The sequence below is a fragment of the Camelus ferus genome, chromosome 3, assembly GCF_009834535.1.
Source record: "Camelus ferus isolate YT-003-E chromosome 3, BCGSAC_Cfer_1.0, whole genome shotgun sequence".
In the NCBI taxonomy this organism is placed as follows: domain Eukaryota; kingdom Metazoa; phylum Chordata; class Mammalia; order Artiodactyla; family Camelidae; genus Camelus; species Camelus ferus.
Genome location: NC_045698.1, coordinates 98131015 through 98145266, shown reverse-complemented (window position 1 = coordinate 98145266; position 14252 = coordinate 98131015). Strand labels below are relative to the sequence as shown.

The following is a 14252-nucleotide window of genomic DNA, read 5'->3' as shown; positions in this document are numbered from 1 at the left end:
ATGCGAGAATGTGATGTTATAAAAGACTTCTCCACAGATGGTTTTTAAAAAATACTGTTGTGCATTTAACAGCTCTACTATTAAAAATGTATTGTTACATGGATTGTACATTTTTTTAACAGTATCCTAGAAACATTTTTTCTCCTTGCAATCATGACAATCAGAAACATTCCACGGAAGTGACTTAATAGGATTAATTACATACAAAAAGTTATAAAGATAAAACTAGAAAATAGCAAAGATTTTAAAAGTGCATATGGAATAATGGTTTTATTAAGACAAAATTATACCAGGACTACAATATTTTCATAAATCCTAAAATGTTTCCTATGTCCAAACAAAATGTCTCTCTGAAAATGACCAAAACAGATCACTACCACAAAAGTCATAATTCAGTTAAATATATATACTATCCTGAAATGGGGTAATAGAAGAACTAAGTGCAATTTTTACTTAATTCTTTATGAAGTTTAAAAGTTTTGCAGGTAATATGAAAGATAATAATAAACCTTAATATATAAAGAAATCTCAGATACTAGGTGTACACAAGCTATGTTGTGAGGGCTTAAGAAATTACATCATTATTATCTGTTTTATATAATAGTAACTTTACTAAATACTTCCATATAAATAATAATCTATAATAAAATATTAACATCTATTGAAGATATTATTTAAAGACATTTTATTAAAAATTCCCTCAAAAACAAGAGGATTTCCTAATTTTTTATTCTTAAGTCTACACTGACAACCATAGGATTACTTAAAGCAAGATATTTTTGAATTGGAATTTGTTCTTAGAGATTCTATTAAAATATCAACAACAGGAACAATGTTCTAAAGTCACAAAACTATATTAAACCTTACATGCACATCAAATCTTAATATAAAAATAAAAGGAACTGTTATTTAGTAGAATTTAGAACTCTAAGGAAATAGTATCTTTAATACAAACTCAGAACTTCAAGTTGATTCAGATGCATGTATATTACATCTAAGGTTCTTAAACCTGGCTGAACTGAGTTCGAATTTTTAACACTTACTAGCAACTTAATTTCCATAAGCCTTAGTTTTCAACAGGAAAACAGAGATAGGAAACGGACCTATTTTGTAGTATTTCTATAAACAGTTCATGAGATAATGTATATAACAGCATTTAGCACAGAGCTTGGTGCATGGTAAGTGCTTAAGAAATGTAAATAAATTTATATTAATTGATTTTTAACCAAGCTTCTTTATACATTAATAATGAAAATTTTACTAGATGTTTCTAGAACTGCTCAATGGTCAAAGCTATTTTGAATTTCTTTTAATTGCTTTTAATTTTCAGACCTGAGTTTTAGACACTTGAATTGAGAATCACGTGCTTTTACAATAGCTTCTAAAAGCCCAACACTTATATTCAGAAGAAAAGGACCTGAAAAAGTATGCTCCCAATCAAGGGTTTACATATATTCTGTCTGGGACTATATCAAGTATGATACATATAAGACTATATACTAAAGAGCTGTCAGTCAGCGAATCAGGTTATGACATAAATAAATTGTGTACCTAACCAACTCATTATCATGACAAATATTTTGAGAGTATAACAGCAATAAATAAAAAATACTCCTATACTTAAAGAGTGAAATTTATTGCTATTAAATATGAGTATTAGCTAAAATAAAATTGTAAGATGTACAGTATTCTCTCTCCTATTAACTATGAGGAATAAGAACCAGACTAAGCTTAATTAGCTAAAATTAATTATATCTTTGGCCTGATCTATAATTCTACTGATATATTAACAAATCATATAATTATAGAAATAAGTATTTACCTAATTCATCCTTGTTTCTCTCACCTTCAGTTAAGAAATTAAGAGAAATTTGTACATAACAAAACAACATTTCAAAACTTTGAGATAAGACATTATTTTTGAACAAAGAAAATCTAATTATTGCTATATATTCCAAAAGCTTCAAAAATGAAAAAAAATGAAGATAATTTTTAATGTATTGACCAATTTATTTACATTAAAGCTTATTAATAAAAGAATATTATGCAATATGGTGGGCCATCTATCACTAGAAATTGTCTAACACAGAAATTATATTTTATTAGTTTATATTAAAACTAAATGTAAAAACACCTAAATATAATTAAAAGATGTTTTCTAAACCAAGTTTTTGAAGTTTCATGTGAACTTTCTAAAAGGCCATTTCAATTTAAGAAATACTTCGGTGAGGGGGGAGGGTATAGCTCAGGGTATAGCATACATGAGGTCCTGGATTCAATCCCCAGTACCCCCATTAAAAAGTAAATAAAAATAAATAAGCCTAATTACCTTCCCCACAAAAACAAATAAAAATAAAGTTAAAAAAAAGAAAGAAATACTTCAGTGAAATAAAAAGAATTTGACCTCCTTACAAGAAATATTCATAAATACTACGATAAAGTTAACACCTACAAGTTCCCTTTAGAGCTGTTTCTACATTCTTTAAAAAAAAAAAAAAAAGACAGGTTCCAACAAACTAGACTAGTAATGGGTTTCATTAACTGCAAAATGAGTACCTAATTAGGAACATAATAATGGTATTTATAGAAGCCTATGTCTTAAAAATGGTACTCCCAGATCATCAGTTTCATCATCATTTTTATTCATAACCATACTTCACACTCAGATTAGAAACTAGAACTATAAATGAACCATAAGAGTTCATTCAAAATTTATAACAACTCTCAATGCTTATGGCACAAAGTTAATTTGAGTTAAGTGGCTGTGGGCTGAAGATACGAAAATATAAATTAAAGAATAAAGAATCTAACTCCTTAAAACATTTCCCAACATTTTAATTTTCTTTAGGGAAACTAAGACGTTCCTCCTCTGCACAGTGATACCGACTACGTATCAGAGGAGCCTCGAAGGCAGTATTACAATTCTATAACCATTGGAAGTCATACACATGCCCAATAAAATTCCTGAATTAAGGTTCTTATTCCACATTTTTAAAGATTCAGTAAAGATTAGGAAGACTAAAGGCTCACAAAAGAAGAAAGGAAACTGGGATAGCATAATTGGGATGGGAGGAGGGGAGGAGAATATGACAAGAAACAGACAACAGTAAGGAAAAAAAATGTTGCAATCAAGAGACAGAGGACTGGCCTGCCTTTGAATATCACTCCAGCTACATCTTAGTTCTTGGTCTTCATCCACTGTCAACAGCCATTCTGGCTGCATTTCTGAACTGGGCTCTCATGGAGGTGATACATTCACCAGCCATCTTTAGGAAGGTAAATGATTAATTGCACTGTTTTCCCACTGCTGCAAGGACAATGAAAGGGAAAGTAAACTTGTGCACCTCATTTCATACCTAGTTGTAATTTTCCACACAACAATAAACAGAAACATATACTTAAAGTTTATCAGGCCTGTCTCTTTTTTGCTTTGTGTATGTGTGTGGTGTATCTGTCTGTGTGCTTCCATCAAGACAGTTAATACAAAAATCCCAATCTCCAAATCATTATCAAGTTGACAATAATTTCAATGTACTTTAGATCTTCTAACCACAAATAGTGTTAACAACATGGAATACTTAGAGTTTTCTCGGAACATCCCTTTTAATTAGAAATATTTAAATTCATCTAATAAATGTATAAATAAAGAAAAAGCAATGTGACTTCGAATTCTGATTTCCAAACATGAAAATCACCAGCAGGAAAATTTAATGTATAATCTTGTATGAATATCTCTAAAGCCTACAAAGAAATTTAACTTTGAGATCTCCTACCTACGACACAATACAGAGCGGTTTTGATACCAAAGGCCTAAAATAAAGGATCATGGCAACTTTCTTTGCCTTTGCAAATAACAAAAAAGAAGAGGGGAAAACATACTTTTGGGTGTTAGTGCTGTTGAGCTTAAATTCACTTCTAAAACACCTCAAGAAATGAGTAATTTACGATGATAGTTTTAAAATGGAAACGTACAAAGGCGGTGTTTTTGGAGGGTTGTGTAAAGAAGTTGAACACACAAATTAAAGAGAAATTATTACAGACATATTTCTTAACCCACCTGCTATCAGGTCATCAAGAGTGTCGGTAAGCGTCTGGGCTGGAGTTGCAACCATTAGTCCATCTGGTTCTTGAACTAACAGCCCCTGATCATGTCCAGTAATAGCAATCTGAGGCTGTCCTATAATCTGATGATTACCTGATACCTTCTGAAGTTCAAGAGAATTTGTCCCATTAGAACCTAATTCACTGGAAAAGTTACACTGTGGAGATGATAAAGGCTGGACTGGGACAAAATCAATTTGTTCTGCCGATGGTGGAGACTGTTGCTCATCATCAACATCGTTATCTTTAAATAAGATTGTGTCAACCTGAGGTAACTCTGAAAAGTGATCCTCTGGGAGACTACCATCTCCTTCCCCTTCTGGGAAGACTCCTCTATGAGAGCACTGCTGGTGTAGAGATACTGTGTCTTTCTGACCTTTGGTTTCCAAGTATTCTTTGGTAAATTGCTGCTGTGTTTTCATCTGCAACTGCCTTTCCACTTTCTGCAGTTCTTTCAGTATTTTCTTCTTCTTCTGGACTTGCTCTTCTCTGTTCTTTTTAAGTTCTTCTATCTTATCTTTGTTCAGAGGTTCACCTTGGATTAACTCCAATGACTTAAGCTGTGCTTTTTCAATAGCACTAATTCTTTGTCCCAGTTCATTCAGTTTGCCTTCAGTCTCCTCTACTATGCACTCCAAAGGCTGGTATGGGTGAAAAGGTGGCAGTACGTCCTGATCTGCTACCTGCAGGGAACTGGACTTCTGCTTTGATGTACCTAAGCACATGAAAAATGTTTGAAAATGTGCCATGCTAAAAAGAACAAAAACAAAACAAAAAAAGAAAAACAACCCAGTCTCCCCTCTCCCACACACACACATCTCCCTCCCAAAACCCTTATAATTAATGCTGTAGAAGGAAATGTTCAAAGATTCACACCAGTGGTAGGTAGATTAAAGAGCAGACTCATCTATTTTACACCACACAAACAGGGATGTTTTCAATTCAAACATTGTGACTTTTTAAATTTAAAAATACCAAATATTTAGGATTGGAGAATTCTGGAAAATAAGACGGGGTAGGAGTAAAAGGAAATCAAAGAGGAAAGAATCCTAAAATTCTCCTTATTAAATTGAAATTTTTAAAGGACATCACATCTAAAGCAGTACTAAAATAGTGTTGAGGATACCATTAATGTTAGCTTCACGGCCCAACTGTTCCTTTTACAATATTAACTATACAAGCTAGTGCAAGAAACTATAACTTGTAGATCAAAATGGGGAAGAGTATCTTTCAAGTTGCCAAAATGTTTCTTTCATTATATTAAAATATAATGTGAAATCAGTTTTTTCAAGACATATCCTTCTAAAATGTTTCACTACTTAAGTCTTAAATACTTCTGTACCTGAACACTGTATCAAACTTGTATTACAAAGGACAATTATTCTCAGTTTAAATAAACTCTTTAAGTAAAAGTATATGAGAGAAACAGTGAATGTTACCTAAGAGCAAAATCAGACTTCCTATATAGGATTACTCATATTGATGATGTATGTGAAAAATGAAGTAATTGTATACTAATTTAAGGTATTCAATCACACAAATTAACTTACTCCCCTCAAGGCAAAATAATTATCAACATTAACAATCCTAACATCTGGACATAAAATGGAAGAAATATATAACTACTTTGAGGCAAATTCAAGGCTTAATCTTCTTGTTTAGGAAGAACTGTGACTATTCAGCAATAGAAAGGAACAAACTACTGCTATATCCTACAACATGAGTGAACCTTAAACAAAATGAAAGAACCCAGACACAAAAGACCACATATTATGCAATTTCATTTATATCAAATCTATAGAGACAAGGTAAATCTATAGACAGAAAGGAAAGTAGTAGTTGCCTGGGTTACAGTGGTGAGAATGAGGTCTGATCACAAACAGGCATGTGAAATCTTTTATGAGTGGTGGAAATGTTCCAAAACCAGATGGTGGTGATGGTTACACAATTCTGTAAATTTACTAAAAGTCACTGTATTGTACATTTAAAATGAGTGAATTTTATTGTATGTATATTAAATAACAATAAAACTGTTTTTAAAAAATGGGTAAAAAATAGTTGTTTACTGTTTAGGATTGTAGCCAATATGTTTAAATAACATAGGTAACTTAAGAATTTTAAAAATAAGCTCATCCAGTGCATTTAAAATGATTCTCAGGTCCAAAGGAAAAAAGTAACCCATTAGATATTGAAATGCTCTGAATTGCAAGAGAATGACAAAACCATTAAAGAAAAAAAAAATCAGAGATCTAACTGCTTTTTTGCTGCAATAAGAGATCTCAAACTGCAAGTAGCTCAAACATTTGCAACATGTTATTACCAAAAAAGTCAACAGTTTTTCCCTGAGGTATTGTCTTTAACAAGGTCAGATGACCACAGTTTAAAAAATCACTTTAAGAGACTTATTCTTTGAAGGCAAAATTCAGCAAAATGTACTGTCTATATTCAATTTTATATTTCTATCTGAGCAAAGTGGTGGGGAAAGACTTTATCCTTTCAGAACAAAAGCTGTTAGTTTGTGAGATAACTATTTCCATAGACCATATAGGAATCCTTGGTGTGATTTACATGTTCAAAGTACCTAATGACAATCGATGGTAAGAAAAGAGAATTTAACTGCCACAGAGTAATGTATAAATCTGGTAGCCCAGCTAGAAAATTTTCAGTCCTGTAATATATTCATTGACATTGGCAGAATAAATTTAGAAGTTCTACAAAGACTGAATGCTCCCTTAACATTAATTTCAAAATACTCATGTATAATTCCTATGTAATTTGCATTTAAGATTAAGAAAACTAGGCAAGAGTTCAACACTAACCAGAATAGTAATTAATTATATGATCATATTGGACATTCACAGATTTAAAACCTTATAAACAGTAAGATGACCCAAAATAAGACTAGAATTTTAAGGACAGTAATAGATAAGAAAGTCCTATCTCTTTAACAAATAAAATTCAAGAAGCTTAGGGCACAAGATTACTAAGAGTAACTTATTTAATTGAACATAGAGACAAAAAAGCCCAAAATATATGTGGCAGGTAAAACAGAGGATGGTGAGAGTAATACACAAAAAGCAGTTCTTCCCCAAATAACCAATGGCTGAGTATCTGTAACCATGGAGTTTGTGGGATTGTGCTGATACACATCAAAGCACTAATACAAGCTATAGCATCATCAATAGACTAAGCTGGTGAAAAACAAATGTCACCTAATTATTTTTAGAAGCTGAAGCAACACCTTCAATTTTGGAGAAAAGTAGTAAATGCTAACAAGTGTCTTTTTAGCAGCAAAAGTTTCAGAAGGTAGGAAGACAGTTAATATAAGATGCCAGAAAGTAAGAATTCTATCTCCCTCAAACATCTCCCACTGTCAGATACAAATAAGTCAATCTATTCATTGGTAGCCTTAAGTGGTATCATAAAGTACTATTTAGGAACATGGGTAGAGTTACCATCTCATCTCTTTGGTTTCGTTTCTATCCTACTTCCTCAACTTTCAGTTTTCTTCCATTAATTAGAAAAAGTTTGTAATAGGAAATCATGATAGACAGATTAGAATAAGGATGTTATTTTTTAAAGGGCAGAGAGTAAATGAGGTGAACATATTTAGTTTACTATCAAAATAAGTTTAACTCTCTGATTAATGAGTTAATCAATCATTTTTGTCTAAAATTATCAGTCCACTGTGCAATAGAAAAATAATGGCCAAAGGAAAAAACTGCATGACATACAGGTGGCTCTAGATTTGGTTTTATCAAGACATAGCAAATTTCATCTCTCAGGAATTTTAAACAACATTCCCAACTAGATCTAAAGTAGGAAAAAAAAAAAAAGCTGATGATGTAGAATTGAAAATAACACAGAAATCAAATGTACTAATGGAATCTGCGTTTGGATAAATAGATGCATGTTGTGTGCTGGTTTCAATATAAATACTTCTTGTTGTGGTCATAGTCAGAAATGAAAGCCATTGCCTAGAATTGATTCGTTTTTCCTTTATGTCTAAATATCTGTTTCAAAATTTCCCAAAGTAACAGGGGATGCTATACATCTTTAACACAGTAAGATTAAGCAAGAGTGTCCAAAAATAGAGCATCTGTGTTACATGTTAACAGTTTAATTCAATCTTCTACCTTTTTATTATAAGCACTTATATGTTTAAGGCATGATTAAATTTAGGCATACGTTAGGGGAGAGGGTATAGCTCAGTGGTAGAGCACATGCTAAGCATGCATGAGGTCCTGGGTTCAATCCCCAGTACCTCTATTAAAAAAAAAAAAAACTAAATAAATAAGGAAACCTCATTACCTTCCCCCCAAAATAGATAAATAAAAATAAATTATACAAAAATTAAAAAAATTAGGCATATGTAAATCCATGTAAGCACGTTTACATAATGGACATCTACTAAAGTAGGGAATATTAGTAAAAGTTCCGGAGGAACACTCAACTTCATTCACTGTACATAAAATTTTTCTATATAATTTTAATGATTTGATAATGAGAACTTTTCATGTTACCTATTCCAATAAGCAACTCTGGGATAGAAAGCTGCATGTTAACTTAATTCTTCCTTTACACTTACTTTTTTGTTTTTGATCTTTTCCCCACCACTCTAGAATACTACTTCTTGATTAAGTTTTTAAACATCCTCTCTAATCACAATGTCTCTCTTCTTAAAATTCTTAATAATTTTCTTTTGTCTTCAGAATAATCTATATTCTTAGCCTGACATTCATTAATTTATTCAACAAATATTTAACATCTAGTACAAGCAAGGCATAGTGGGCCATACAAAGATGAGCAGCAGAAATCCTGCCCTTGAGGAGCTTACATTCTGAAAGGAAAGATAGAGATGTACAAATCCAAGTAAGAGGATAAAGGCAATCTTTGGTTGGTATGGAAACGAGGTGAGGGTATATAATATAGTAACCCTTACACATTGCTGGTGGGACTATAAACTGTTGTAGCCATTCTAGAGAGTGAATTTGTAGTATTTTATCAGATAAACATTATGCATTCCTATGACAGGTAATTTTGCTCCTGAGTTTACCCCAAAGAAATTCTCATATAGATCCATAAGGGGACTGTGTCAGAATTTTCATCACAGCATTGTCCGTGGTGGTGGGGAATGAAAGGCAATTTGGGTACCCATTACTGGGAGAAAGGACAAGTAAAAAATACAAGATTTACACAGTGAAACACTATGCTACAGATAGAAACAATCTAGAGGTAGACTTATGGATAGATCTTAAAAATGGTATTAAGTGAAAAAAGTAAAAAACAAAACAGGGTCTAGAGCATAATACCATTTATGTAAATTAAAAATATATACAAAGTAGAAAACATTTTATAAGAAGTTGTAAGAACAAAAGAATCTGCACATCAAATACATTAGAATGACTGCCTAAGGGAATTATGGGTAAGGAAAGAAGAATAAAAGGGAATTAAGTAAAACAAGAGAGGAGCTATGATGACTAAGCAGCAGGAATTGAGCATGATTAACTCAACCTTCCACACTTGAAGTCCAAGGGGGAGATGAAGGTGCAGGAGTGACCAGAGCCAGAAGGAATATCCAATAAAGTGCTATAGGAGTTCAGAGAAAAGAAATGATTCCTCAAGAGGGCTTGAGGTACACACAAAAGATGTGTATTGTTTATACTGACATCATTTTAATGTTCTGCAATAGACTAATTCTAAGCTGTACAACTGCAGAGAATTATCATGAATCCTTCTCTTTTAAGATCTCTGTAGAACTAGTTACTGCAAATAATTCAGATGCATGAGTGGCTTCAATCAACAAATTCACTCACAAAATTGAATTTGGAAAGGCAAAGGTTTAATATTACTTTCCCATTTGAATATTCATTAACTATCGATAATAAAGCTAAATAATGCTACAAAACTGAGTACATCACTCTTACCTAGTTTCACATTTTGTTTACAGTGGTGATTCTGAAGCCTTGGTCAGATGCTACCTAGAATCTTGAATCCTTGAAAACTAACAATGGAAAAGTGAGATTAGTTGCCTAAATCAGGAAAATATGAGTCAAGATGGATAGAGCCTGGACAAATGGTGCACATGGGTTAAGAAAGTAAAGAATATCTGAGTAGGATACACACACACACACACACACACACACACACACATATGAAACACCGGGGTAAGATTTAAGAGCATGAATATATTTTAAAAGGATGCAGATATGAATAAAATACTTTAGATAAGAGTAAAATGTTATACACTTGAAAAGATGATCGCTAGAAGAGGAAAAGAAGGGAGTCTTAGAGAATAATGCTTCCTCCAATTTTAGCCACATATGCAACACAGATACAATCTATGGACTTAGAAGAAACAAAAATGAAATGGTCAAACAACAATTTCATCATTCAAAGGAACTTTTCTAGAGACATAAATGAGAAATTTTAAGAAAATTCCACTTTATGGAGAAAATAGTATGTCTTTAATAATTAAAGGTAGGTTTTTCTACCTGTCTAGGTGGTTCAGTGTACTTTTACATAATCAACTGATTTTTCCTAATTTATAGTGATATAATATTCTATGATGCACATGATTTATACCAACACAATATCTTAACACAATGCATTATCACAGCTTGATCCTGCATAAATAAATGTTGGGTTGGCAATGCCACTTGGCAGCTGGCAATATCAAGTGCCCAAGTGTCTCGATACAAGTGTTTATTTTTTCCTTCCCAAATAGTTTGGTAAAATGAAAGAGTCCTTAAAAGGTTAGTTCATATTTTGATACTACTTAAAGTACAGAATAAAACATCAAAGTGAAGAAAATAAATAGATGCTCAGTAATAAGAAGGTATTTCAGTAAGCAAAAATGATGATTACTCACTTGAGTATCAACTTAAAAAACCACTACCCAAACATTTCAGTTGACTTATATATTAAATCTAAATTTAAAATGTTTTACTTCCTTTCTGTACATATTCTATATCCTCCCTAGCTTATTTCTTGGTTTTTCTGTGGCTCTGTGTCAATAAACATATTTTTTAAATGCTTTCTTATTTAGTACTGAATTTCCCAAGCCAAAGTTGCTACAGTCCTTATAGGGTATATAGCCAAACAAAAAACAACAAGAACAGAATCAGTTAGGTTTAAATATTTTATTAAAGGCTGTCAGATGGTTAGGATGCTCAGATTCCTTAACAAGCACATGCTTAATTTGCTTTTTATTTGTTAAGATTAAAAAATAGCAGTCCTCATTTTCTGAAAAAGTTTGAATAGGTAGGTATTCAGTGAAAAACTGCTGGAACTAGCTTAAAGTCAGAGAGACTACAGGTATTTGATCTCTGAAATTAGTAGTTTAGAAAAGAAGTAATCCTTGGTAAAGGTCCACAATACTTTAAATTACTAACATTGACATTAATTTGAAAGAAGCTTCTGTTTTCCTGCTATAACAGCCACCCCTTACCAACCAACTTTACTTAAAGTTGTATTAAAGATACTAATACATACTTACACACCTCTGTGTGTTGAAAAATCTAGGACTTGATAATCATATAATGAATGAAATATGCTCATAAACTTCTCTGATATATAAGTTTTTAATACCTTACATATTACCAACTTTATTTCAGAGAAAGAACTCAGATATGATTATACATGATTATCATACATGATTATCAAGTGAAGGTACTTTATATCCACAAATGAAAAGACAGCAGAAAAATAACAGAACTTACAGATTTGAGCCCTTGAAACAGTGTATACTCCTTAATATTCACTTGGATATTATTCATATACTTTTTAATAGTTATTTGTCTGTGCTCACATATTGACAGATGTTAGTTAACTCACTATATGAACAATTATATAAAAGAAACTAAATATAATTCTTCAACTTCTCACTCAGTGAATTGAATCAATGCTACTAAGACTTAACTAGACAGCAAAAACAGATTTTCACTTCTCATATTATACTATTGTTTTTGCTAAAGAACTGTGATATGAAAAATGAATGCCTGATCAAGTTTTGCTACTTAAATATAATGAAGAACTTGATATACTTAATTATTTTCATCTATGCCAGATGAAAACTACACCTAGAAGTATGTTAACATTTTAAGAAATCATTTCTCCTAGCACTTATGCCTATTTTAAATAGTACGTAAGACTATTAGCTTTTGTCAGAATTACCTACCTCAATTCTGGGTACACAGCAACCATTATACTTTATGAATTCATATATTAGGTGATAAGATACCCATTTTAAGGAAAATAATTCAATAACTAACCTTTCTGTACTCCTAAAAGGGCAGGAGAGTTCTCCTGTGAAGTTCTGTCAGGTTCCTGGGGAGGTACAACCATGGCAAGTGTATGCATTGGTACACGTGGAACCTAAAAAGTCAACTCAGAAGGAAACAATCTCAGACCAAAGACTAAAACAAAGGTCCCTGTTTTAGATTGTCTTCATATACTACCAAATTCACTTTTTGTTTCTTTAAAAAGAAAAAAAAAGAAGCTTTCACCAAGGATAATTTCTGAGAATACCAATTGGACAAATTCAGGCAATCTACAAGTAGTCAATGATTTAAGCTTAAATGGAATTAATATTACTCTCTTGTTAAGGAGAAGTCTTGCTAGCTTCAAATTTAGCTAAGCATACAAGTTACATATTCAAATGGTCAATTTACCATTGTTCAAATTCTATATGGGTCAGAAGAAAAGAAAAAAATCCAATATTTTTCTGAATTGTTGTATTTTAGCAGTTCTCCAGATAACTTTGAGGGAAAGAACTTAAGATTTTACTGAACTTTGTAAACTTAGTATACTCTCTATATTCTCTCCATATTTTTAGGTAGGTTTAAAAATTACTTTAATGAATTTTTGGTGCATATACCCTGGTTCCCTATACTTGCCAGATGACAAAATTAACTGTCTTTAGGATAATTAATACTGTCTCGGGAGGTATTAAAGGAAAAGCTTTCTCCTGGTTAAAGATTATGCTTAGTGTAGTCATTAAAAAACAGACAACCCTGAAGACCTAGTTGTAACAAGAGGACAACCTGGAATATCTATTTTATACTTAGTATTAAGTGTATTTTTTAAAAAAATACTGTTTTCAGTAAATAAGACAATAAAAAAAATTTCCATGTACTTTTGAAGAAAATCTTGAATTTAGGTGAATTTAGGACCACATTTATCTCAATATGTAAGAGAAATAAGCTCGTTTTGCTTAAGACTAACTTTAAACAAAAACTCCCAATTTGAAGAATATTTATTTTCATAAATAAGCTCCGTCTTACGTTACCTGAGATTGATCTTGAGAAGGTGGGGTAAGCTGAGAAACATCTGTGGTAGGAACTGACAGAACATTGTTTGGATAATCCAATAGATAAGAAACAACATTAGTATGACCACCTTTTGCAGCTTCAATGAGCATTGTTGAGCCATCCTGAGAAAAATTGACACCATAATTAATTACTTGTAAATTTTGTTTAATATGATTACTATACACATTTAGTTTCTTAGCAGCTAATATAAATTCAAAACTCACTTAAATAATAATAAATGTTAATAATAAATACTAAGCACTAAAACATTTGAAATATATTTTAATAATAATGTACATATTATTTACTTATTTTGAAGAAGAATACCTTAAGTCGATGAGTAGGGTCAGCCCCATGGGCCAAAAGTAGCTCAACAACTGCCAGGTGACCTCCTGCACATGCCAGCGACACCACTGTATGATCATTATTGGCTGTAGCCCTATTCACATTGGCACCTGCAAAGAAAAATAATCAGCAGTCTTAGCAAAGCCAGTTCAGACAACATGATTTTAAAACCTTTTTTGAAGTACAACATAGATACAAAAAGAGGACACAAATCATAAGTGTATAGTTTGAAAATTTTTCACAAAGTGAATACACCTGTGTAATCAGCACCCAGATCAAGAAAGAGAGCATTATCCACATGCCAGAAGCCTCACCTTGTGCACCGTTTCAGTCACTATCCACCCCTTCGATGGTAACTACTACCCTGACTTTCAAACTGGTTTTAGTTTTTGAACTTTATATGAATGAAATCATACAATGTACTCTTTTGTGCCTGGATTCTTTTGCTCAATATAATATTTGTGAGATTCATCCACATTATTGCGCATGGTTGTA

The 14252-nt window shown here is 32.0% G+C and overlaps 1 protein-coding gene across 11 annotated transcripts in view; it reads right to left on the bottom strand.

Annotated features, from left to right (window-relative positions):
* LOC102509932 (ankyrin repeat and KH domain-containing protein 1) overlaps positions 1 to 14252 on the bottom strand; it is a 112320-nt gene that overhangs the window by 31706 nt on the left and 66362 nt on the right. For 7 of the 11 annotated variants that reach the window (XM_032476881.1, XM_014552921.2, XM_014552924.2 and 4 more), the window contains 4 exons: positions 13740 to 13867; positions 13391 to 13534; positions 12375 to 12477; positions 4058 to 4816 (listed from right to left, as the gene is read on the bottom strand). In XM_032476881.1, coding sequence (XP_032332772.1) covers positions 4058 to 4816; positions 12375 to 12477; positions 13391 to 13534; positions 13740 to 13867 — 1134 coding nt within the window. The remainder of the gene's footprint in view (positions 1 to 4057; positions 4817 to 12374; positions 12478 to 13390; positions 13535 to 13739; positions 13868 to 14252) is intronic. The other 4 variants (XM_032476887.1, XM_032476889.1, XM_032476882.1 and 1 more) reach the window with 3 other exon arrangements.